Here is a 27,957-nt window from a genome sequence, read left to right on the forward strand (position 1 = left end):
GCCAACCATAGAGTTCTAAGTTTTTGCCTGGAAAGGAGACTGAACTCATCCTTCTAGGTGTCAACTAAATCATGTAAAGAATTTATATTTTACCAGTAGCTCACCCCTGTAATCCTAGCTACTCAGGAGACTGAGATCTGAGGATCACAGTTTGAAGCCAGCTGTAACTGGAAAATTGGTGAGACACATCTCCAACTAGAAGTGGAGCTGTGGTATAACTGGTAGAGTGTTAGCTTTGAGCACAAAAGCCTCGGGGACAGTGCCCAGGCCCAAAAAAGAAAGAAAAGAGTAATGGCTGCCACCTTCCCAGTGTTTGTGTGTGTTTGCCAGTACTTGGACTTGAACTCAGGGCCTTAAGCTTTTGCTTAGCTTTTTTTGCCCAAGGCTGATGCTCTACCATTTGAGCCACAGCTCCACTTCTAGCTTTTTGTTGGTCAACTGGAGATAAGAGTTTCATAGACTTCCCTTCCTGGCCTGGCTTCAAGCCATGATCTTCAGATCTCAGCCTCCCTAGTAGCTAGGATTGCAAGTGTACACTAACAGTGCCTGGCAAACTTTCCCAAATTTGAGAGAAAAAAAGCATATGTATATATACTCCTATGCATTTTACTCCTATGGATTCATACCCCTATAGTTTGTTACAAAAACCGGAACAGGCTAAATTCATGCCAAAACACATCAAATCTTCCAAAAACTACAGAAAAAAAATTCTTGAAAGTAGTCAAAACATATTTCACATAGAAGGAAAGAAGTTGAATGACGATAGATTTCTGATCAGAAAGTAAGGAGATAAAAGGAAGTGGCTTTTTTTTTTTTTTTGGTCGGTTGTGGGGCTTGAACTCTGGGCTTGGGCATTGTCCCTCAGCTCTTCAGCTCAAGGCGAGAGCTCTACCACTTGAGCTACAGCACCACTTCCAGTTTTCTGGTGGTTTATTGGAGAAAAGAGTCTCACGGTCTTTCCTGCCCAGACTGGCTTTGAACCTCGATCCTCAGATCTCAGCCTCCTGAGTAGCTAGGATTACAGGCATGAGCCACCGGCACCCGGCTGGAACTGGCATGTTTTTGTTGTTGTTTGTTTTTGTTTTTTTCAAATCCTACAATAAATCAGCCAAACCAATGTCTTCTATTTAAGAAAACTGAATGAAAGAGAAATCAAGACTTTTTCTGATGGTGGGAAACTATTAATAAAAACAATTTTTTTTCTTTTTTTTTTTTAGTCCTGGAGCTTGAACTTGGGGCATGGGTACTGTCCCTAAGCTTCTTTTTGCTCAAGGCTAAGCACTCTACCACTTGAGCCACAGTACCACTTTTGACTCTTTCTGTTTATGTGGTGCTGAGGAATCGAACCCAGGGCCTCATGCAGACTATGCAAGCACTCTACCACTAAGCCACATTCCAAGCTCCCCCCACAAAAAAATCTTAAGAAGTCCCTAAACTGAAAGAAAATGATTAAAAGAAATTCACTAGAGCCATAAAAGTAAAGCAGTAGTGTGAAGAAAGTAAGGTAAGCGTCAGACTGAGATGGAGAAAAGAATGGACAGAATTAAATCAGAAGAAGCTAGAGAAATCCACCACAAAGGCTCAAGAGAAAAGAAAGCATTTGGGCTGGAGAGTGGAATAGTGTGAGCAAGTATGTCATAGGGAAATAAGAGGAGCTAATGTGGTAACACACATCTACAACCTCAGAACTCTGGAGCTGAGGCAGAAAGATCACAAGTTCAAGACTAGCCTGGACTACATAGTGAAACACAAACACACAAAAAAGCTCAGAGGTCCAAATCACTACTCAATCTGTTCCTAAACTGGATAACTTCTTACCCTTTTCAAACCTGAGATTTCCCCTCTACTTAAACAGTAGTAATTATAGCAACCTCATAAAGTTATTATAAGACTTACAGGACACAATACTTAGATGGTTCTTAGCACAGTGTGTGCTGTGCAAATGCAGTGGTTGAAAACATGTTAGTCCTCTTTGGGGGGAGTTAAAGGAACTATTTTAGCCAGAAAAGGCACTAGCCCAAAGGAATGCTGTTCTTAGGATAAAAATTTAATACAAAAAGAAAAGATGGCTACAAAAGAGTGGGGAGAGATAAAGAGGGCTTTTCAGAGGAGTCAGGTAAGGAGAGAGCTTTAGAAGCAAAGAAGGCAAAGAAAATATCAGACAGAACATGTAATATCCACCAGACTGGAAATGCTGGTGATCAAGTGCTAGTACCTCAACTTACCTAAGATATAGCTGAAGAAGGAATTTAAGCTGGACCCATCTGGCTCAGGCCTGTAATTCCAGCTACTCATGAGGCTGAGATCTGAGGATAGTGGGTCAAAGCGAGTCTAGGCAGTAAAGTCCGTGAGACTCTTATCTCCAATTAACCACCAGAAAACCAGAAGTAGCTCAAAGTGGTAGAGCACTAGCTTCGAGTGGAAAAAGCTCAGAGACAGCAGCACCCAGGCCATGAATTCAAGCCCCACAACCATCAAAAATTAGGAGGAGGAGGAGAAGGAGGAGGAGGAAGAGGAGGAGGAGGAGGAGGAGGAGGAGGAGAAGGAGGAGGAGGAGGAGGAAGAAGGAGGAATTTGACGTCCCCAAGCTTCACCTCTTTTATTCCCAAAACGGAAATTTCAAGGGTGACCTCACAAATACCACCTCTGAACCACCTACAATCCTATTGAATGCTGGTGATCACAAACATCTACTAACTCATAATAGTTGCCATTTTTCAGGTGAATCAATAGAAGAGTGGTAAGAGCAGGGCATGGATTTATGACTGGAGGCTGGTTGGACTTTTAGCAAAGGACAAAGTCAACTGCTGTCAGGAAGGGCAGAGAGAGCTGCAACTGTGTGTGTGTGTGTGTGTGTGTGTGTGTGTGTGTGTGTGTGTGTGTGTGTGTGTGTGTTGTGTGCATGTGTGGGGCCTGCAGCTTGAACTCAGGGCCTGGACAATATCCTTGAGCTTCTTTTCTCAGTGCTAACTTTTCCACTTGAGCCATAGCTCTGCTTCCAGGTTTTTTGTTTTTAAGTGATGAGTTGGAGATAAGAATCCCACGGACTTTCCTGCCCAGGGTAACTTAGAACTGTGATACCCAGACCTTTGCCTCTCAAGTAGCTAGGATTACAGGCATGAGCCAATGGTACCCGGCTAAGAGCTGCAAATTTCTGTGTAATTCTGAGAACACTAAGTTCAAAGACATTGCAGCAATCTTTTAATTATTTCTCTCTTTCCATTTTATAAGTGAAAACAAGAAAATTGTTCCTATAAAGAGCTGAAGAGTAAATCTGGGGATTTGAGTTTCTGTCCCCATAACTCACACAAATGCAGAGATAATATGCAAGAAATGAGTGCTGCTGTTTCCCAATAAAACTCTATTTATAAACATGCAAACCCAAATGTCATATAATTTTACATGTCAAGAAATATTTTTTCTTTCGATTTCTTTCCAAGCCCTTAAAAATATATTAATTTGCCAGGCACAGGTGGCTCAAGCTTATAATCCTAGCTGTTCAGGAGTTTGAGATCTGAGGATCAAGGTTAGAAGCCAGTCCATGCAGACAAAGGAGTGAGACTCTTATTCTTCAATTGACCAGTAAAAGGCAGGAGGTGGAGGCGTGGCTTAAGTGGCAGAACACTGGTTGTAAGCAAGAAAGACAAGCAAGTGCTTGAAGCCCTGTGTTCAAACCCTAGTAGCAGTAAATAATAATAATAATAATGATATAATTGATGTATCAACCATTTCAGCTTTAAAACTGACAAACAAGGCTTGTTCAGTATTAACCCTTTCCATAACTGATTATAAAATCTGGCCTGATTTTTATATTCCCAATTTATGAGAAGTGGCCCCTCAGCTCTGTTATTCCGGCTTCTACACCTCCTATTTACAAACTTCTCAATGACAGAATATAGATAAAATTATGAATTTGGTACATAAATCTGGGGGAGGATAAAATGAAATGATGCATGTTATTGAGCTTACTACAAAGCCAAACCTATAATAACCTAGCTGTTAAACAACTAACAGAAGCACTGAACCTACAGAAACTCTGCAGGCCACACAGACAGCTACCAACCAAACCTGGAACATAACCTGTGTGCCTCTATGCTATTTGCAGCTTTTCCCAGGCCCATAGGTTCTTGGAAGACACATCTTTACAAGAATCAAGCCAGTTGTAAATATCTAATTCTGTGACACTAACAAAGTCTGCTCCTGTGGGACAGTCTCCCTGTGTCTTAGATTTTGCCATTAAAATGTATTGCTTACCAAAGTGCTGGTTACTGACGCTTATAATACTAACTACTCAGGAGGCTGAGGGCTGGGGAAAGAAAAGTCTGTGAGAACCTTCATCTCCAGTTAACTAGCAAAAAACTGAAAGTGAAGCTGTGGTTCAAGAGGCAGACACCAGTGTTGAGCAGAAAAGCAAAAGGCAAGGCTAAGTGTAAGCCCCAACACACACACACACACACACACACACACACACACACACACACACACACACTAAAGAAAGAGAAGGGAGGGAATTTAGGTAGCAGAAGCTCCAAGAAAGAAGGATGGATGAGCGCTGTTCATTTGCACACTTGTTATCTTTGCCAAGCCGAATCTCTACAGAGCAGAGAAGGCTGGCAGCTGTTCACTGCTCTTCAAGAGTTGTTTACGATCTAACAATTTAATGCTGCTTGCAGCAGATTCACCTTTGTGTTTTTCTTTCTTTAAATTAATTCCATATGCTTAAAATATAGTTTGCATTGCTCTTTCCTTTTGAGGGACATCAGAGCTATACCAACAAAGCTGTGAAGCACTAGCTTCACAAAGCCAATGCTTGTCTTAAAGACTTCACAACCTTTCCTGGTTGCGTTCCACCCAGACCATTCTTCCACTGTCCCTATAGGTTCTTTTTTTTTTTTTGGGGGGGGGGTCTGGTCGTGGGGCCTGAACTCTGGACCTGGGCGCTGTCCCTCAGCTCTTCAGCTCAAGGCTAGCACTCTACCACTTGAGCCACTTCCGGCTTTTTTTCTTTTTGCTTTTTTCTTTTTGCTTATGTGGTGCTGAGAAATCGAACCCAGGGCCTCAAGCATGCAAGGCAAGCGCTCTACCACTGAGCCACCTTCCCAGCCCCCTATAGGTTCTTTTATTCTGGCACAGTGAAGATGGATCACATCTTGTTTGTTTGGGGTGGGGGGAGGTGGGGATCAAGAATCAGCTATGTATAAATTCAGGTTGCTATCAACAGTTTCATTAAGTAGTTCATCTCTTCCAAACTTCTACCAAACACAGTTAAAAGAAAAAAAAAAGATTGCTCTGAGAGCAAGGGGAATGGAAGGAAGGTGAGATGTATGAAATATTTCATCTGCTAGTGTTCGTTCACCTTAGTTTTATTCTTCTGCATTGACGTAGAGTCTCTATATAGCCTGTATTTTCCCAAATTGGATGTTTATTTAGAAGGATAGAATAGAGTGGCTATCCAGTTACAGAAAAGGAAACTGAGGCTCAAGGAGATTAGATGATATGGATGACATTACAGATCTAGTTAAAAACAAGTCAATGTGATCCTCTCTGATGTGTTGCTAAGTTTGTTGCTAAGAACTAAGCAAAGCTATAGATACAGATTTGGGAAATTTCAAGTTGACACAGAAGCAAAAACGTAACACAAAAATAATTGGAAATTTTGACAATGTTCAACAAAAAAATGTACTCATTACCTTACTCATGTAACTGTAACCCCTCTGTATAACATCTTTACAATACAATAAAATTATATATATATATATATATATATATATATATATATATATATATATATATATAGGAGATATGACATTTGTTCAGCAAGCTTAAGCCCCTGAGCTCACCTCCCAGTTCTACCATCAAAAATAAATAGATCAGTAAAACTGGCAGAGGGGGCTGGGAAGGTGGCTCAGTGGTAGAGTGCTTACATGCATGAGGCCCTGGATTTGATTCTTCAGCACCACATAAGCAGAGAAAGCTGGAAGTGGCGCTATGGCTCAAGTGGTAGAGCACTAGTCGAGCTGAAGAGCTGAGGGACAGCGCCCAGGCCTAGAGTTCAGGCTCCACAACGGACCAAAAAAACAAAACAAAACTGGGAGAGAATGAGGGAGGGAGGGACACTGTTCAAAAGGATATGGTACTTATTACCTGACTTACATACTGTAAAACCCCTCTGTACATGACCTTTACAATAAAATTGTTAAAAATTAAAAAAAATAAGTGAATGAATTAAAAAATACATTAAATTCTTCACCTAATAGACAAAGTGATTGATTGGATAAAAAGTCAATACTCAGATAAAGTTGCTTCCAAGAGGGGGGAAAAATCTGCAATTTGAAAGTGACCACTTTACTTCTAGTTTTGTCTTTCCCCTTCCCCCTGGGTTCTCCTCCTGCACGTCTGTAAGGCCTAGATTTGTCTTTCCTCCTCCCCCCAGGTTCTCCTCCTGCACGTCTGTAGGGCCTAGAAACCCAGAGGGCGCTCCTCTTTTCAATAGTAAGTCTGATTTCCCAAGATCCAAAGGGTCTCTGGCCCTGGAATACAGGGGCTGAGCTTCTGCTTCATAAAACCTGCAGAATGGTGGGTGCTCAAAGATGGCAGCTAATGTGACCTCTGGCAGGAGGCAGATGGGAGAGAGCCAACAAGCTCCCCTGGCAGGCGGGGTTGTCAAGTTACTTTGCTAAAAAACAAACAAATCAGAGTGGGAGACATGCTATCTAAATAAAAACCATAAAATCAGAGCTCCGGGAATGGCCTACAGCACAGAGGCAAATGTAAGTTGGCCCAGTGCCATCAAAGTGTCAGGATGAATTGAGTCGTCAAATGGTAAAGAAAACTATACTCACTGCTAAACAGCCTATGGCAACTCTTTTCCTAAAAATAAGGCTGAGCTCTTTCTTACTTCCCTCCTCTTTTTTATGTTTTGGTTTTTTTTGTTTTTTGGTTGGTTATGAGGCTTGAACTCGGGGCCAGGGCACTGTCCCTGAGTTCTTTTGCTCAAGGTTAGGCTTCGCTTCTGGTTTTCTGGTATTTAATTGGAGAGAAGAGGCTCACAGACTTTCCTGCCTGGGCTGGCTTTGAACCACGATCCTCAGATCTCGGTCTCCTGAGTAGCTAGGATTATAGGCTTGAGCCAGCAGCACCCAGCATTCTTATTCTTAGTAAGTCCTTATTAAAAGAATGCTGCAGCTGGGTGTCAGCAACTCACACCTGTAATCTAAGCTACTCAGGAAGCTGAGATCTGAGTACCATGGTTCGAAGCCAGCCCAGGAAACAAAGTCCATGAGATTCTTATCTCCTATTAACCACCAAAAATCCAGGAGTGGGGCTATGGTTCAAGTGGTAGAACATTAATCTTGAGCAAAAGAATTAAGAGACAGTACCCAGGCCAATTCAACCAGTGCCACCACTCCCCCCCCACTTTCCCCAAAAAACGGATGAATTCAGCAAAAGAACACATGCCAAAGCTTCATTGCCAAATCCATTTGTATATCATTTTAAAAAATTATTTTCCCCCATAATGTGGATGTAGTAGAGCCCAAGAAAGAAGCATGAACTTGGAGTTTAAGTGAATTCAGTGGGTTATGTTGTTTAAGTAGCGCATCAAGCTAGCATGTGCCAGGCTCTGGTTTGATCTCCAACACTGGCAAAAAGAAAAGAAAAGAAGGGCTGGGAAGGTGGCTCAGTGGTAGAGCACTTGCCTTGCATGCCTGAGGCCCTGGGTTCGATTCCCCAGCACCACATAAGCAAAAAGAAAAAAGCCAGAAGTGGCGCTATGGCTCAAGTGGTAGAGCGCTAGCCTTGAGCTGAAGAGCTGAGGGACAGCGCCCAGGCCCAGAGTTCAGGCCCCACAATCGGACCCCCCCAAAAAAAAAAGAAAGAAAAGAAAAGATATATGAATATATGTCATATGTAATATTATATATAAATGAGATTCAAATGCCAAATGAACTTAATGTACACATATATTTAGTATATGTATATGTATTATATATACATTTATCTATATACTAGGTTCAAATGCCAGCTCTAACTGTATGATCCCGGACAAATATTCCCTTGAATTCCCATTTTCTCCTTTGTCAAATGGGAAGAACTTTACCTACCTCTCGGTATTAATAAGGATTAGAGCTGTCACAAAGCTCTAAGTGCTGAATGAATAAAGGACTATGGTAACACCTTGCGCATCATTGGCACTTAGCAAGCACAATGGTCAAATTGCTTCTCTTCAGTTCAAAGTTTGAACACTCTGGAAAGTTGTAGAGAGACTATGAAATCACTCTGGAATGCCTGGTGTGTTTCTAGAGCAGAATTTCTGGAAGAGAATCCTTCTACTAGCAATTGTACTGCTTTCCAGCAACCTCAGACTCTGTGTCTAGAGCTCAGAGTTGTTTTTCCGTATTAGGCTGGGTGTATTTCCTAGCCTGAAAGAGAAAATCAGTAGCTACTTTCTCCTTAAACAGAGAATTCTAACCATCCATCCATCAGATTCACTACTTCTTGTTTCTCTCACAGAGAGAACATAGAAGTCTGGGCTCATTCTCAACAAGTCCCAAACTAATTTGGGGTTTTTCTTTACCTCTGCTCCCACAAGTTTCTTCACACATCAGCCAGAAGAACAACCTTCCTCTAAAGCTGAAAGGAACAGATGAGATGGATACTTGCTTCCCTTAGGCAGAATTGATATGCAGTTTTCAATGCATACTGTACAAATTAAAGCCAACATCATTGCCTGTATTCTTCTCCTCTCTGATTCCCTGCTTTCCACTTGATCTCTCTGCTTCATCTTTCTTCTCCTTCCAGGTTGACTCCTCTCATTCTTGATCTTCTGCATTCCCACCTGTTCTTTGGGTTATCTGACCCAAGACCAAGCCCTTAGCTCTGAAGGATCCCTGGGTCTTGAACTTTACCCCTTACTATCTCATCTAACGCACCAGGCTGTTTCTTTCCTCATGATCCACCTCGCACTCAGTGGCTCCTGGTATTTAGATACATAATTTTATGATAATCATACAGAGATCAGATTAAGAAACCAAAGCTGCTTGTTAGCTTGAATATGTGCTCAGACAGATTTGTAAAAGCCTTTTGTTAAGAACCAAGGGCTGGAGGTATAGCTCTGTGTTTCAGTGAAGGCAAAGGCCACAGCAAGTACAAGGGCTCTGGGTTCAGTCTCCAGCTGATGAAAATCCCTGCGTTCAATCCTCAGCATCAGGAAACAAAACAAAACAAAAAATCAACATTGCAAATTCTTTTTTTTTTTTTTTAAGACTAACAGCTTTTTCTAAAAATATGCTTCATCTGGCTACAGATTCTTGGATTTTACTCCCTTTCCCTCTTAAACTTTATTTTATTAGGTCTGGGACAATTTATTGCATGGGAAGGATGCCCAGTCCCCCAGCCCCTAAGCTCTGTCCCCATAGCTATACATCAAAGTTTCTTATGACAAACGATGGAAGTGCTTTGTAGGTCTCATTATTGCTAACTAGCAATTAACTTTGAAGAATCAATACAACAACATTCTGTGTTGAAGTCAGAGACTTCATGCTTGAAGTCAGAGACTTGTTCTCTCACTTGGTTTATTCTTTGTTTGTTTGTTTTGGGGGTTGTTGGGTTTTGGGGTTATTTACTTTTTTTGTCAATGGTGGGGCTTGAACTCAAGGCCTCAGCACTGCTCTTGAGTTTTTTGTTCAAGGCTAGTGCTCTACCACTTGAGTCACAGCTCCACCTCTGGCTTTTGGGTGGTTAATTACAGCTAAGAGTCTTTTGGACTTTCCTGCCCAGGTTGGCTTCAAACCATGATCCTCAGAGCTCAGCTTCCTGAGTAGTTATAGGTATAAACCCTTAGCTCCCAGCAGTTCTCATTTGGTTTTATTTTTTTGTTGTTCAATGATGGCACTCTACCACTTGAACCACACCTCCAGTTCCAGGCTCACTCTCTCTCTCTCTCTCCATATATATATATATATATATATATATATATATATATATATATATATATCCTATTCTGGCCTAGAACCTGTGATCTTCCTAACTCAGCCTCCTATATACTAAGGTTACAGCTTATGCACAAAGTTTCTACTCTAACACACCCATCGCAGAAATATCCAGTCTATCCTTAATGACAGAAAACAAAGAACAAGCAGGTGATCTGCTTCAGGATCACACAGCAAGACTTACATTCTCTTTCAAAACATACATCAGGCTTTCCTATGCCACACACACACACACACACACACACACACACACACACACACACACACACACACATACACAGAGACTTCACAATCTTCCCAAGGTAGAGTTAGGAGCCTGGCCTTCCTCAGTATCCTGAAGCATATTGTACCAGAGCTTATCTGTCTTCTACCCATAGTTGCATTGGTGTTTGCTTTCCACATGATGGGGTTAAAACTAAATCCCTACAAAATTAATATGTTGAAGTTCTAACAACCAGCATTTCAGAATGTGACTTAACTGGGGGGGAAAAAAAAGGTGTTGCATATAATTAATTGAGATGATGTCATTGGAGGAATATGGGTCCCTGTTTCAGTATAACTGGCTTCCTTATAAAAAGGGAAATTTTGGATCCAGACACACAAGGAGAATGCAAAGGGCACAGGAAGGAAAAGATCAGGGTGGTGATCCCATAAGGAAAGGAATATCAAAGCCAGTAACTCAGAAGCTAGGGGAGAGGCCTGAAGCAGATTCTTCTTCCACCTAGCCCTCAGCAGGGAGGGGTCAACTTTACTGTCTACTTGACCTTCAACTTCTAACCTTGAGAACTGTCGAGCCAGCAGGTAGTACTCTGTACAGCCATCTTGACACACCAATATATTCCACTCGACTGTAAGTCCTCTCAAGGTAGAAATAGATGTCATTCATCTCTGTGTTCACCTAGCTCAGAGCAAGGTCAGGTGATGGGGCTAGCTGGTCTGTGATGCTTGTTAAATGCAACCACAAAGGAGAGAAAGTCTGCCACTCACATCCCTCTCAACACTGATGCATCCTTAGATGGTCACATCAGGAAGACTAAGATTGGATGGGGAAAATTGTTTTAACCCAAATAGATCAAATTGTCTCCATATCATTCACACACCAGTTCCAGAATTAACCCCCCCCCCCAACCTCCACTTTCCTTATAAACACAAAAGCTCATTATTAGGGGCAAACACCCAAGTTGAGAGGACTTGGCAAGCCAATTGGATGAAAGAATATGGCTGACAGGTCTCATCTACCTGGGACGCTGGGACACTGGATGCTGGGATAGAAGCTCTCTGTAACTACACAAAAAGGTGAGGGTGTCCCATGGCATGCACAATTCTAACTGGGGATGACTAGGCTCAGATACACTCCTTCACCCATGGTTCTGGGTCTGATTGTGTGAAGTCACTGAGGGGAAAGATGATAATGAACCACTAAGCTCATGGAGTGGCAGGTCACTGTGATACCCCAAACTGAAGGTCACTCTGAAACCAAGATAAGAAGAGGAAATAATGTATTCTATCCATTATTTTAAGTCAATTTATCTTTAAGTATATGAGCATGCATAATTGATGAATATATATATATATATACTTCTTTGCCCGTATTTATATTATACTTGAGAGTGAGTTGGGCAAAACAAAGAAGTTTCTAGAGCAACACTCTTAAGGCAAAGTGAGAATTCAGAAAGTAACTTGAGGCATTTTCCTCCTCTTAAACTGGTTTCAGATGATTCTAGGAAAGAGGAAAAGAACAAAGAAATGAAAGAGGTAGGTTGGCACGTTGGCAGGTTATTAAGGAAAAAAAGTGGAAATTACAGCTGTGGTCATGTGTGAAGCTATTCCCTGACCTGGGTAGATGTTGATTGCTGAAGCAACAGCTTGCTTATATAATTACAGTGCGTCTATAAACCTGGCTGATATGATGTACTTGTTTAACTATTAACCTCTAGATCTCCTGGACTTTCCACAACCTGAAAACACCTAAAAGTACAAGATACAATATAATTATGATTCTTTTAACTGATTGTAATCATAAGCAAAACAAAAAACATAGTATCTTCAGGAATTTGGAAATATAAGTAAAGTATTTTAAATTCCAGCTTCTGTGTTAGGGCAAGTTTTTATTTACCTTTATCTTTATTTAGTTTTCTGGTACTGGGGCTTGAATTCAGGACCTAGGCACTGTCCTTGAGCTCATTCACTCAAAACTGATCCTCTATCACTTGAACAACAGCTTCGCTTCTGGCTTTTGTTTATTGAAGAATCTCATGGGATTCCCCAATCTGAGCTGGCTTTGAACCACAATCATCAGATCTCAGGCTTCAAAATAGCTAGGATTACAGGCTTGAGTCACCAGCCTACTTTGTTGCTTTTAAAGAATTGTTCCTGAGCATCATTTATTTTAATTCTAAGCAATCTGCTCTGCCTATGTTAACTAACATTCAGTTACTGTAATTGGAGATTGGAAGCAAAGATTCCTTCCTAAACTGAGCAATGGTGGCTCACACCTGTAATCCTGGCTACTCAGAAGGCTGAGATATGAGGATTATGGTTCAAAGCCAGCCCAAGCAGGAAAGTCTGCAAGACTCTTATTTCCAATTAATCACCAAAAAAAAAAAAAACCAAAAAGCCAAAAATGGAGGTGTGGCTCAAGTGGTAGAGTACTAGCCTTAAGCACAAAGAATCAAAGGGGTAGCACCCAGGCCTTGAGGTGAGTTCAAGCCCCAGACTAGAAGATAGAAAGAGAAAGAAAGAAAGAAAGAAAGAAAGAAAGAAAGAAAGAAAGAAAGAAAGAAAGAAAGAAAGAAAGAAAGAAAGAAAGGAAGGAAGGAAGGAAGGAAGGAAGGAAGGAAGGAAGGAAGGAAGGAAGGAAGAGAAGAAAGAGAGAGAGAGAGAAGTAGATTTGCATGACTTCTGCCTATTTCCACTTAGCACAATGTCTTAAACATAACCAATAATCATAAGTTTATTGGTTGAGCAAACCTCTTATTTAAGTTCTCTCTGTAGATATGCCCAGGGTATTTAGGATTTTTTTTTCAGATGGCAAAGAAACAGAAGGGTCCAGAAGGGATGAATGAAGAGAGAAACTACCTTGCAAGGCTTTCAAATATCATCTAAAAGGGGGTTCTGCTTACTTCCTGCAGAATCATTTCTGTGTTTCTAACCATTTTGTTCCTGAATTCTAGCTTACATTTCTTTCTAACTCATTATATCTTGTGTGGAATTAGAAGAGAGAGAGTAAAAGGAAATAAATAACTCATCATTCAGTATCTAACCCTTTTTATTTTTCCATAGCTTGAACAAGGGATCATGAGTGACAACTGGTAAAAAAAAAAAAAAAATGAGTATGGGCTGTTCTATTTGGGCTGGAAGGAAAGGCAAAAAAGAATTCATTGGTTCCAAAAAGCAGATTCATTCCCTTCTACCTTCTCTTCCACCCAAAGGCAATCAACATCCGGTTCCTTTGCATTATCCAGCATAAGAGGGAAACGGTGGAGAGGCTGTTTCATTCATAATTTCAAGGAAACTGCACTTGTTCTGCTTATGTAGAAATAACCAAGAAGAAAGGAAATCACTAAGCCAAAGGAGAGCTGCAGCTGGCTATGTTGTGTTTTAAAGCAATCCAACTTAGATATGCAAAGAAACACAATAAGTGGCAATTGGTTTCTGTGTGATATATCCCCCAATCAGCAAATGGAATTGATCATTGTTACCTGCATTGTAACATAAAGTTCCAGCAGACACACCTGAGTATCTCAATTAGACCAATTATAGTCAGCCTCTTTCAAGCAATGGGAAGTTTAGACTTAGAATGCCACCTTAAAAGTCAGAATGAGTCAGACTCAGAATTCTATAACCAGACACTTAAAGGGACACATGTCAGTCTCTCCATTTAGAAGGTGAAGAAATGTAAAAGCCAAACACAAGTCAGCCCCTCTTAATTACCACATGTGGCCCTGACATTCCCATATCTACTTAAATTCCTATGGTATCTGAATAACATTTTCTATTGCCAACCATGACTTCTGTGCCAAGGGTTCCATGAAAACATTTGGGAATGACCACCCAAGTAGAGCAATCAAGAGCTCAGGTTCTAGAATCCAGAACTACTACCCCCATCTCTCTCTGTCTTTCTGTCTCTGTCTGTCTCTCTGTCTGTCTCTCTGTCTCTGTCTGTCTGTCTGTCTCTCTCTCTCTCTCTCTCTTTCTCTCTCTCTCTCTCATAAGCCTCACATCTAAGCCAAGAAGTTCTTAACCTGTCTGGCCCCTGTTCCAATCCAAAATGGTGTACCACACCCACTGAACAATGGTCAGAGTTAAGGATAGAATTCATACCCATCAACTCAGCACAGAATCTAGAACACAGAAAGAATCCACAGCAGTAATACCATCTGGGATGGTAGGAGTCAGAACTTCGTGGTAGGTAATTTAAGTTACCCTCCTTTTGGATCTCACAAACAAATCTGTGCTCCTCCAGGCAAAGCGACTCTGTCCTTGTGTGCCATCACCTTCCCAGACTCTCAGAATCTTTATCCCCAACCTTCCTTCCTACATATCCACCATCCATGTGACGTAATCACCTCTGTAAGCAAAGGTCAAAGTTGCCATCAACCATCATCCAAAAAGGCTAGAGGGGTCTTATAAAAACCCAACTACAACAAAACCGTTTTTAATGTTTGGGGAGATGACAACCAAAGCCCTCTCTTTTGAAGATGGAGAGAAGAGAGACTTTCATCTTCACCCAAAGGAAATGGTGGGACCTCTGAGCTTTATGATGATGATAATCAACAAAGTCTGAGCAACTGTGACACTGTGACAAGTTGTGTGGGTTCCCCCCCCCCATTAGTTTTCTGGACCAAAAAAAAAAAAAAGTAGGATTAGGGGAGGGAGGATGAGGAGAATAAGGAAGGAAGGTTCATGGAGAGAGCTTGTCAGTGCAGGGCAAAGAAAAGAAATATTAAGCCAACAGGAAGAGCATAGCTAAGAGGAAAGGACCCCTGGATGGACCAAGAGAGATGGGTGGTTTATTACAGCGGAAATGTGCAGTGACCTGAATTCTCCTAAGTAGGAGAAACACCTCTCAGACATTTCCTGTGTGCTGGCCACAGGGGTGGTTGGAGAAGTAGAACCCCGTTAACAACTTCCAGTGACAATCAAAGGGAACTGCAATCTGGGAGCCCTCCCTCAGAAGACCCCATACACCTCAGTGGAATGAAATCATGAAGCATAGGATCAGCCAACAGGTCCTGCAAAGAACCAGTGAATATTTATGGCTTTGTGGAACATACTGTCTCTGTTGTAACTCCTCAACTCTATCATTGTAGGACCAAAAGGAACCATGGGAAATGGTAAGTATAAACAACCAATCATAGCTGTGTAACAATAAAACTTTATATGTGGACACTGAATTTGAATTTTATGTAATTTTCATCTGTCATGAGATTATCATCTTGTTATATAATCATTAAGTGGAAATTGGTACCAAAATTCAAGTTAGATAGCATTCCAATGTTGTACACCACAACAGAGTAATTAATTCTTCACAATAGCGTTTTGGTTTATTTTTTCCCCTAAACTTTTAGAAGTATTGGGATTTAAACTTAGAGCTTACACTTGCTAGGATGGCACTCTACCACTTGATTCATGCCTCCAGCCCAACTTTTTACTGGTTATTTTGAAGATGAAGTCTAGAGAATGTTTCCAGACTGTCATCAAACCATATACTTCAGATCTCAATCTTCTGATGAGCTAAGATTATAAGCATGAGCTACCAGCACTTAGCCTACAACAATTACTTTTTTCCCCAGCCCATGGTCCAGCTTTTAATTTTTTGTACATTTTTCATTGTAAAAATGCTATACCCTACAACAATTTTTATATATTTCAAAACAACTAGAGAAGCATCTAAAAGACTTCAATACATAGAAATGATAGTTATCTAAAGAGATAGAAATGCTAATTCTCCTAATTTAATCATTATATAATGTGTACACTTAGGTAGCATGCTATACCCCTAAAATAAGTAGAAATATTATGTAAACTACACAATAAAAACTACAGCTAGGAGGTAGCTCAGTAGATGAGCATATGCTTAGCATGTATGATACCCTGAGTACAATCCTTGATACCTCCAAAATAAAGGAGGGCACTTTAGCTCAGAAGGAGGGCCCAGAGCGGGGCTGGGAAGGTGGCTCAGTGGTAGAGTGCTTGCCTTGCATGCCTGAGGCCCTGGGTTCGATTCCTCAGCACCACATAAGCAAAAAGAAAAAAGCCAGAAGTGGCACTGTGGCTCAAGTGGTAGAGTGCTAGCCTTGAGCTGAAGAGCTGAGGGACAGCGCCCAGGCCCAGAGTTCAGGCCCCACGACCGGACCCAAAAAAAAAAAATTTAATTGGCCCAGAGGATGTAGTAGTTGTAGTAGTTGTAGTAGTTATAATCAGCAATCAGTCAGGCTGGCTGTAACTCCCACCTCTTTCCTTGGCCTGTTCCACTATAGAAAATTTTCAATGGTAATTAATTTATCTGTAAGTGAATTCAGGATAGCAGTGTCTTCCTGTAGGGTTTATGTGACACAAGAACAATAGACATGAAAAGTGACTGGTAAATAGTGACCATGAAAATGGTGGCAGTGGTGGTGGTGATGATGATAATGGTTATATCAGAGATAATGTGGGAGATTAGACTCTATATCTGGGGTTCAACATCCATCCTAAGGCTGAGGCGAAAGATTTGATGTAAAATGTATGGGACAGGGGGTCCCACCGTGCCTATTTAATATCAACTCAGACCAGAGCTAACTCAATGCTAATGATCTGTGGTAGATATCACTGTGCATGAATTCTCATCACCTGAATATCCTGTGCACTGTACAAATGGTTTGCGGGATGTAGAACAAACTCACCTGCTGGCCCAACTCATCTGAGACCGAGTGGGAAATAAAGCCCAAGGAGGAAGAGGAGCAATGGGAGCGGCAGTGTCAGGAGGAAGTGGGTGATCACTTGGGGATTGCCCTAGCAAAGTCCTATGTTTTGTCAACTGTTCGCATTTTTTCACATCACCTCTGACAACCCTTTGGAGGCCCCATAACCAGTTCCAGGAACCATCATGGTCCTACCAGAGGGGCTTCTGTGGACAGCCCATCTTCCTTCTGCTTTTTTAATTTTTTTTCCTTTTATGGGTCCCAAGAATGGGACCCAAGTTCCCACATGCATGTGAAGCACTTGCTCTACCATTGAGCTACATACCCATCTTATTCTGCTATTTCTTTTCTTTTCTACCACCCTCCCGCATCTCACCTTGTGGTTCTAGGGATTGAACTTGGGACCTGACACTTGGGCTCTACCACATGAGCCATGACCCAGTGCTTTTGATTTTCCTTTGTTTTGCCAATAGGGTCTCAAGCTCTTACCTAGGTAGTCTAGAACTGTCACCTTCCTATCTCTACATCACTGGGATTACAGATATACACCACCATACCTGACAATTCTACATATTTTTTGGGAGGAGGGGGTCCGGTCGTGGGGCCTGAACTCTGGGCCTAGGTGCTATCCCTCAGTTCTTCAGCTCAAGGCTAGCACACTACCATTTGAGCCACAACACCACTTGCGGCTTTTTTTTTTCTGCCTATGTGGAGCTGAGGAATGGAACCCAGGGCCTCATGCATGCAAGGCAAGCACTCTACCACTGAGCCACCTTCCCAGCCCCAATTCTACATATTTTTTAAAGAAATGGCTAGCAAAGAATCACTCAACCCTCAAGTTTGTATGAAAAATGGCCCCTCTTCAGTCATTTTAGGTTGCTTTGATATTCTTTTTACAACTTACAAATAACCAAGCAAAGAAACAATGTAACTATTAATGTACACAAGGAAGCACAGGAAGGAAATTGCATTGTAACTTAATTACCCAAGCCAGGAGCAGGTGGCTCATTCCTGTAATCCTAGCTACTCAGGAGCTGAGATCTAAGAATCAGGGTTCAAAGCCAGACCAGGCAGGAAAGTTTGTGTGACTCTTCATTTAATCACGAAAAACCCAGAAGTGGAGGAGTGGCTCAAATGGTAGAGTGCCAGCCTTCAGTGAAAAAGCTAAGGGACAGTGCCACGGCCCTGAGTTCAAGATCCAGTACTGTCACAATAATGGTGATAACATTAACAACAACAACAACACATTTATCTAATTACCTCAAATCTTGTATAAAGAGGGAGAACATATGATAACTATTCTTACTGATAAAAAATAACCATTGTCAGATATTTATTGAGCTTTTTGGATTTTGTTGTTGTTGTTGTTGGTCATGGGGCTTGAACTCTAGGCTTGGGTGCTATCCCTGTGCTCTTCAGCTCAGGGCAAGCGCTCTACCGCTTGAGCCACAGCACCACTTCTAGTGGTTAATTGGAGATAAGAGTCTCACAGACTTTTCTGCCCAGGCTGGCTCTGAACCGTGATCCTCAATCTCAGCCTCCTGAGTAACTAGGATTACAGGCGTGAGCCACTGGCACCCGGCTGAGCACTTATTATTTATAGGCAGAATACTGAAAGAGCTGAAGATGGAAAGACATACAAGAACTTCATCAATGCTACAGTGGCTTTCAAATGCAATGGCCCATAAATGACAAGCAACAACAGGGAATAAAACTCAAAGCCCTTCTACATAGGCACTGGGAATCAAAATGGCTGCATCTATGAAATTTCTTTTGGCAGCATAATTTATGTATCATCTTTTTCTGGTGCCTAGACTGGCACCATCCCTTAGCATTTTCTACTCAAAGCTGGCACTTTACCATTTGAGCCACATCTTCACTTCTGGCTTTTTGGTGGTTCATTGGAAATAATAACTCATAGACTTTCCTGCCCGAGTTGGCTTCAAATATTGGTTCTCAGATCTCAGCCTTCTGAGTAGCTAGGTTTATAGGTGTGAGTCATCATCACCCAACTGTTTCATCATTTCTTGAGAAAAAAAAAAAAAAACGTAATAATAATCTGTGCTGATTCTATCAGAACTGTTTGACAGCCTGTGCTACACAAAGCAAACAAAAAAATGTAACATACTAGCAGTTCTGAAGATATTTTATTATAAATGTGAATTAATTACAAATGTGACTTTTTAATATAAATGTTAGTGCATGTCTTTGTGAAGAGAATCTGGAGAGTTAAATGTTCTTATGGCTCTCAGGTCTTCATGTAAACTGCTCATTGCAGTACATCAGTCAGCCTGCTTGTTGAATGAAGTTCCTGGGTTATAAAATTATTTCACATCCCTGAATTCCATCATAGAATATTAAGCTGCAAAACTAGGTACGTATTATGGAAGGCCAAAGAAGCACTCACCTAGTTGGGTGCAGTTGCTCATGCTTATAATCTTAGCTAGTCAGAAAGCTGAGATCTAGAGAATCATGGTTCAAGGCCTAAGGAAGAAAAGATTCCATCTCCAAAACAACCAGCAAAAGGCCATTCTTGAGGCATGATTCAAGTGGCACAACACCACCTGTGAGCAAGTTCAAACCTGGTTCCAGCAAACAATATGGAGGAAGAAGAAATAAAGAAAGAATGAAGGGAAAGAGGGAAAGAGAGAAGGAGGGAGAGAGGGAGAGCAGGAAGGAAAAAAAGAAGAAAGGAAGGTAGAAGGAAAATGTGACCACCTGGCTGACTTAGAGAAATTAGGTCATCAAAACTCATCAAAATCAATCCTAGCCTTAGTTTTCTAACAAATCTAGTAAAAAGCCAGTAATTTTTTAGTTAGGCATTGCACATGAAGCTATAGAAATGAAGTTTCCAGTGACAATGTACATAACACAACACAACCAGATGCTGTGTAAGAATTGTTTATAAAGCTAAAGAAAATACCTGACATATAACAGTCACCCCTCTGTACATCACCTTTACAATAACAATTATTTTAAAAGTTCAATAAGCCAGGGACCAGTGGCTCACATCTGTAATCCTAGCTATTCAGTAAGCTGAGATCTGAGGGTCACAGTTCAAAGCCAGTCTGGGCAAGACAGTCTGTGAAACTCTTATCTCTAATGAAAATCACAGAAAAAGCCAGAAGTGACACTGTGGCTCAAGTGATAGAGTACTAACCCTGAGCAAAAAGGAGCTTAGGGACTTGCTACACCCCAAGCCCAAAGTTCAAGGTCAGGGACCAGCAAAAAATAAAAATAAATTCAAGAAAAGACAACTGAAAGAACAGAAAATGAGTTTTTCCCAGACTGGAATTTAAATCACATCATTACATTCTTCTTATTATTACTATGTGGGTCTGGATAGCTATAAACAGCATAAACAAAATGAGTTTATAAAATATGTGATATTTACATAGGACATTTGGCTTAAAATAAAAATAGAACTCATCTAGAAATTAAATTGTATAGATGTATACATCCCAACTTCCAGTCCATAACTGACTCACCGCTATAGTCCTGGGTTTTTTCTGGCCTAACTTAAATAATTTGATCCTCAAATTCAAGTTTCAAAGATACACTTTATGGGGGAAAAGAAGCAATTCAAACACATGAAACACAAATGTCAAAAAAAAAAGAAGTTCATTACTAAAAATAATAAGAATGGAGTTGAAATACTACAGACAGATGATAGACAGACAGACAGACAGACAGATAGACAGATAGATAGATGATAGGGATTTTGTGCTGATACTGGGGCTTAAATTCAAAGCCTGGGAGCTGTCCCTTAGCTTTCTCCCTCAAAGCTGACACTCTATTACTTGAGCTATATGTCTACTTGCAGCGTTATGGTGGTTAATTGCGAATTAATGAAAAGAGAATCTCAGACTCTCCTGCTGGGGCTGGCTTTGAACCATAATGCCCAGCTGTCAGCCTCCGGTGTAGCTAGGATTACAGGTATCCAGCTCAAAATATTTTTAAATCAAATTGGCAAAGTTGTTTTTTTCTTTTTTCAAGGTATTATAAGCAGGATCAAGAAAAGGCATAATCTTCCCAGACAGTAATTTATTTGGCAATATTTGACATAAGATGTGAAAGGCGACACACACTTCCAGACATCACAGCTGACCTCTGTGGAGGGCATGTGGAAAACAGCTCTACGCATGCTCTTTGACCCAGGACTTGCACATCTAGGAATGATTTTAAAGAAATGACTGGGTGAACATGCAGAAAATATTTAGAAGCTTCAATGTTGTAAATAAAATATATGAATATGCAAAGGGAGACTGAGTACATAAATATTGACATTCTTAGGAACTTAAAACATGTAATTGGGGCAGAGAATGAGATATAATGTATCAAGATGGAAAGATGTCCAAGATACATGTATGGTGGCATATCACAAAAGGGCAAGCTGTGAAATATCACATACAATAAAAGAATATGTATAAGTATGCATAGGCACATGCAAAAATATTAGCACTAGCTCTTAGAAGTGTGACACTGAATTTTTATATTCTTATCAGGAGTTTCCCTTTGGTTTAAATTTTCCAATGATCGTTCATCATTTTTATAACAATAAAAAAAAAAAAACCATTCTCAGCTAGGAGCTGGTGCTAACTATTCAGGAGGCTGAGATCTAAGTATAAACCGATCAAAGCCAGCCCAGGCAAGAAAGTCCTTGAGATTCTTATCTCCAACTAACCACCAAAGAAAAAACTGCAAGTAGAGCTATGGCTCAAGTGGTATAGGGCTAGCCTTGAGTAAAATAAACTCAAGGATATCATCCTACTCCTGAGTTCAAAGCTCCAAGACTACCTCCAAAAAAGAAAAAAAACTATTTTCAAAGGTAGAGAAAATCATGGGGGAGGGAGGAGATGTTAGAAGAAGAGTTGTACATTCACTACTGGTAATTCACTTTCTGGAATTTAGTGTATAAGACAGTAATGTATGTGTATAATGACGATCATGGTAATATCCATAAGTATTAATAAATAGTAATGAATAATTGATAATTAACAACAATGTATCAATACTGATGACCATTAATATACTATTAAACATTAAGATTCTGATTAAATAACTGCAATAGAACTAGATGTTATGAACATAGAAATATATTAACTTGGAAATATTTCACAGTATCTGGGTACAGGAAATGAAAGGTAAATAAAGAGATTTTTACACTCATTCTGGGTTTTTTATTCATAGATACATAGGCAATACATACATACATACATACATACACACATACATACATACATAGACAGATAGAATAAACACCCAAAGGTTATATGCCAAAAATATATACCTCAGTAACTAGCCATTCTTATTTTCTTTATCTCTCAGATGTTTCCATAATAAAACACGTATCATTTGACATAGTAGTTGTTTTACATTTTTACGTTTTTTTGGGGGGGAAATCCTTGTACATTTTCCAAGTTTTAAAATATTAGGGAGGAGTTAAAATGATCCCAATCTGTGAAGAACAGAACCATGAGAGTCTCACCACTTGGATCTATCACAGAAGGTGCCACCCAGAGACCATCCCCAAAGCCTCCTTCAGCCAATGTGCTTCATTCACACTGCAAAGAACTGAAAACAACATTCCTACAGAACAAGCACTCCGAAGACTCAAGATACCTATTCTGATTCTGTGTCCTGAGATGTACGGAGTTATAAAACATACTGGCTCAGATTACAGGCTAAATGTGACAAGGCCGTCTGGTACAACCTAACAAAGGAATTTACACAGAATGGGACATTTACACATCTCCTTTCCCAGGCTGGCATGAATCACAGAAGCATAGCACTCAGTAGGGTTAGGTGGGTCTTCAACTCTACGTGCTTCTGAATTATGCCTTAGAGCTATTTCTTACATGACTGACTTAGTACAACAGTAGACCAGAAAAAAGAAATCAACTGCTGTTTCTGAAGGTGACTTAAATGAGAAGTGAGAAACAGTGTATTTTAACTGGGTCAAACTTTCTGCCTATTTTTCAGGTGAACTGGGACTGGGAGATGCCCCTCTTCCCAACCTCCCCCCCTTCTTCCTCTCTCCCTCCCTCCCTCTCTCCCTCTCTCTCAAGACCATTCTGGCTGATAACAATACTTGTTGGTCTGTTGGGGGAGTTTTCCCCCCCTCCTGGCTAGTATAGATGACACATTTTTTCCTGTAGTTTGTCTTCCTGTAATGTTCAGGAATTCCTGCACTTTCTGAATGCCCTTCCTGCTAACTCACATTTCAGATTTCCTCAAAAAGCATATTCCTGTTTTAATATTTGGGGAAAAAAAATTTGAAGTCAGCTCAACTCCAGACAGCTCATATAAACAAGCTGAAAACCAATAGCACCTAAAGTTACAACTGAGGAAAACAAAATTTCTTTTTAAGAAATTCTTTCTGGGAATCCCAACAGTTGGTAACACTGAAAAGAAGTGACCCAGTCCTTGCAGCTTCCAGCAGTCTGTAATTCTTTGCCCCTGCTGGGCCTTAAATTAGAGGTCTGTAAAACTGAATTATAGTGATCTAGAAAGTTCGTCAAAAAAAAAAAAAAGGCCTGGAATTGAACATGTTGTTAAATTCTTCAATACAGGGAGATTGTATCCACCTTTCACTTTTCCTCCCATTTCATTTGGCTAGCCTATTAGAAAGAAGTTTAGTACTGTAAAAATCCGTTTGGGCCATTTGAGGTTAGTCTCCTGGCTGAATGAAGGTAATTCCCCATTTTTCCAAACCCATGCCAAGTCTTCTATGCCATTTCAAAAATGATCACCCTTTTCTCCCCCCCTCCTACACACACACATACACCCTGCCCACCAATAATTTTTCCCTTTGGAGAAGAACCCCATGTTCATATCAGATACTTTTCAAACTGTTCAGAAAGCCCAGCCAGGTAAATGGAAATTGATTTAAAGGATCATCTAATCCATTATAGGCACACCCTCTATGGCAGTGTCCACTTCCCAAGGGCAAAGCTTGCTCTAGTAAGAAGCCAGAAACAGGCAGAAAGGAACATGATTTAGTTGAGCCCCTCTGGTCCAAAGAACAAAATTCACAGCCCACACCCTCTTCATAAGGCCTGACTAGTTCCCCCCTCCCCCCCCCCCACACACACAAGAGCCGTGAAGCTCCAACACTCATTGATTCTATACCTGTCCTCTTATGTGGTGTTTTAGGACAAGGGAAAGACTTGCCTGCTTCCACCAACCACATAAATTCCTTGACAGAAAAGAGTGAATGTGAGATACCCTAGGATTACACACCAAATTCCGTCCACACAAAAACCCATACAAGTTGTCTGCACATACATTTACACATATGTATACATCCATACATAAAACTTATGTCATGCTATGCCTTATGCATCTATGAAATGAAATGGGATGAAGGACTGGATGTTTACCAAACAAAAAGGAGGCAGATGCCATGACTTGAATATGTCATAGTGAAATGGGACTCCCTCTTCAAAACTATTATTTCTCGGGTTCAATTTGAGTTTAGATTTTCTTCAGGTAAGGGGCATCTCCACCCTAAAAGGCCAATCCCTAGGTTCTAAGGCCCTCTTGGTTTTTCTCAGAATTTCATTCTCCCCTGATATTCAAAGAGAAGCAGAGTTCTCCTTTGAAATCCAGAGAATCATCACCTTCTTCTTGGGCTCAGCTAGGTGATTTCACCGGGTAAAATTAAAAACTAGTGCAACTGCAAACAAAAGTGGCAAGGAAGAAAAGCAGGAAAAAAAAAAAAAAGCTTATTAGATACTTTAATAATCGTTGTCCCAGGTATCCTGAATGTACCTAAACTACCTCTCCTTTTCCTATATTCTCAGATAGCAGATGCTTTCTCTGTGGGGAAGAAGGAATTGTTCTGAAACAGGTGACGGATAGGTTCCCCCAGGTATGTGACAGCACCCCTTCAAACCCATGCCACATGAAGATTGATTTAAGTGCACCCCCTCTTACCCTCCCCCCAGGATTACATTAAGCCTGGAAAATACAACTCTGGAAGAAAAAAAAAAAGAAGAAGAAATTAAGGAGGAAAAGGAGGAAAGCAAGCAAGCCACTTTAATCCTGAACTTCTGAACTAGTATAGCTGAGTAAATATATCTCATTCAACACTTAAAAGATTGCATTATGGTTGCTAGTGCAATAGTACAGTTTCCCCCCCTCATATTTCCTTCCCCCAACACACACAAAGCATCCCCCAAATAAGCAAACACATCGAAGGTTCCCACAGCTACCTCTAAATACCTTGAGCCAATAAGCAATTGGTGTGTAAGTACAAAATCTCGGGAGAGCAAGACTTCTTGCTTGCTTTTTCTTTTCTTTTTCTAATATGCTGTTCTCCACACTTCACCTTTACTTACTTTAAAAATCAAAAGTCGCCTACTGTTCAAAGCGAACTCAGAGGAAATTTAACTAAATGCTGACACCCCAACGGGTTTATTCCCAAAAGAATATACGATTGCATTAATTTCCTAGTACTTTCACTCAAGTTTTACCTTTCATCTTCACCTCCAGACTTCTGAAAAGTTTGTATTCCTGTTGCATACAAAATGCCTTATAATATGTGTGCATGCTAAATAATTGAACAATTACATAAAGCATTGCACATTTACACTCTACCAACCTGCTATATCTCTCCTGACTGTGCAAAAGGCAAAAAGAGCTCACTAATCCTAGCAGAAGAATGCAAATAACGTCAATGCACAGCTGAACTGCAAGCCCTGCCTTACAGGAACTCTCTGTGTCTGCAAAAAAAAAAAAAAAAGACATACTAAACAGGAAATGCAACTGAGCTGTGGAAAACCTCAAACTTAAAAATGCAATCACGAGGCGAAAATTGCATCCATGCATTCGTAAATGCATGCATAACCCTTTGCATTTTTGCAAGTAATGCAAATAGCCTCTTACCTTTCGACTGAGACATTTTCCCCTTTGCCTTTGATGGGGGAGGGGAAGCACAAAAGACTTTGCCTTGCTTCTCTTCTGTAGCTAGTTTTGCAACAAAGATGCAAACTGAAGGCGTGCAATCTTCATGCAAGTGGAGTTTCTCTTGACCGATGCAGCAGATGGAGTTTCAGGGAATCAAGATGGAAATGCACACCTTGCAAAACAGACTGGAAAGTGATTTTCCTTCCAGTTGCAACGTTAGGGAAGGCTGTGCTGCAGCTACATGATGGGCCAGGGCTGGCAGCTAAAAGCTCCAAACTTGGAACTGAGTATCTTAGTGCGCAGACGTCCTTCCTGCGAAGGCCGCGGGCGCTTCTGGGTAATGTAGTTCCCAGGTGGAGTCCTCGGGGCTCTGATTTAAGGAAACGTGGTCTTGCTTCTGGCTGACAGAGGTGACTGGGCGCGACCCAGACAAGTTCTGATAAACACATAGATAACACCTGAAGTAATCATTGAAGGACGGGGTGGGGGAAGGAGAGGGGAAGAAATGGCAAGATTAGCCAGAAAAGCTCCTGAAACACCAACTAGAGACCCTTAAGGTAACTAAAAAGCTTTTAGGGTCCCTTTAGGTGAAGTCTGCATGTTCGATGTGTGCATTTTGCTTTTTAACACCTGTGTACTGCTCCTGCCGTTAGTTCATTAAAACGCCACCCACCTAAAAAGCAAAAGAAAGCAAGACATTTTTTCCTCACATGAGCCTTTTTGATTTAAACCTGCAGAGAAGGGAAAAAAATGCAAGTTTAATTTAATGACCAAAGGATCCAGGTAAGTTATTTTCAAGGCAAGGCTGAGGTGGGAAGGTTGAAGAGTTCGCATTCTAAAAACTGGGTAAAGGCATCTTTTTAAAAAGTTGCCTCTTCCAAATTCTTACAGAGGAAATGCTGCATTTTATATGTGTAGGCCAATCTTACCCATGTTAAGATAGCTCCATTCCCCCCCCCCCATTCTTTTCACCTGTGGGGGATGGGAATTGAGAGGGATGTGACCAAGCCGGGGAGTGGGGAGGGAAACAGGCAGGTGGAAATCTTCAGTGAACCAAGTGGAATATCTTCAATGTGGTCAGTAAGATCAACAGATCTTCATTCCTTGAGCTCTAAGGAGCCAGAGATCTCTTTAGGGCCTTGGTTTTGTCCAATTTATGCTGTACAGTCCATGGCTAAGAGGTGAGCAACATCCTATTGGGAAAAAAAATAGTAATAATAAAATGCAATGTCCTCTCCACTTGTTAGCTAGAGATGGAGAATTCCCAAAAAGGATCACGAGCAGAAGTGAAAGAAATTAACCACCCTCAGGAATGTTCTGGAAGATAACCACATTGCCTATAGGGACTCTAGAGCTTAGAAGGTTGGACTTCAAAGTTACTAGGTTTAAAAAACAACAACAACAAAAAAAAGGTGGGACCTAATCAAAGCAGATTTGCCCTGAGCAATCCAATAGGGTAGGTTAAAACTGGGATAGGCTGGAGATAAATGTCACTGGAGGCAAAAATAAATAAATAAAAATCACCTAGATTTGATGGTGAAACTGTTTGGAAGCCAAGACCCTCTGAGTAATGGATGAATCAGCTAGAAGGCCACTCTGTGTCAGCTGCAAATCAGCAAGTCAGCTTCCAGAGCAAGCAAGCAATGGGTTATGGGCCTAACACTAGTTCTGACAGCCCCAGCCTCCTAACTGGCATTCTTGAGATTTAGTTTAGTTAGCCTCACACACCCAAAGGGACAAGCTTCTGGGCCTGAGAAGATGGCTTTTCTGTCCTAGGAGCACAGTTTCAAGGACTTTCTAACTCTCCTCTTATGGCCTTTAGGGCCATTTGTTCTGTAGACAAACTCAAAGCCTTGCACATCTAGCATTTTTTTCCCCTGAGTTTCATTTAACCAGGACAGACAACCATTTCAACATACCCAATTGACATTCCAAACAGAACATCTGCTTCATAAAGGCCTTGGGGTAATCTATTGAGCTTCACATAGGCCTGCTTAGCCCAGGCAGAGCCTAAACAATGGTTCCAGTTAGTTTGTACTAGTCTTAGAACTTGAACTCTGGGCCAAAGTACATTCCCTTAGCTTTGTCACTCTAAGGCTGATGCTCTACCACTTGAACCACACCACTTTTTGCTGATTCATTGGAGGTAAGAA

The 27,957-nt window shown here is 40.9% G+C and overlaps 1 protein-coding gene across 2 annotated transcripts in view; it reads right to left on the reverse strand.

Annotated features, from left to right (window-relative positions):
* Map2k6 (mitogen-activated protein kinase kinase 6) overlaps window positions 1-26,109 on the reverse strand; it is a 113,874-nt gene extending 87,765 nt beyond the window's left edge. Inside the window, exon 1 of one of the 2 annotated variants that reach the window (XM_042702686.1) lies at window positions 25,784-26,109. In XM_042702686.1, the coding sequence (XP_042558620.1) occupies window positions 25,784-25,799 (16 nt within the window). In that variant the 5' untranslated portion in view covers window positions 25,800-26,109. Of the gene's footprint in view, window positions 1-25,371; window positions 25,501-25,783 lie in introns of those variants that run through there. The other variant, XM_042702685.1, reaches the window with a different exon arrangement.
* Between the last annotated feature and the right edge of the window lie 1,848 nt (window positions 26,110-27,957).

This window comes from Dipodomys spectabilis, unplaced genomic scaffold, assembly GCF_019054845.1.
Source record: "Dipodomys spectabilis isolate Male_0828 unplaced genomic scaffold, ASM1905484v1 ptg000329l, whole genome shotgun sequence".
Lineage (NCBI taxonomy): Eukaryota > Metazoa > Chordata > Mammalia > Rodentia > Heteromyidae > Dipodomys > Dipodomys spectabilis.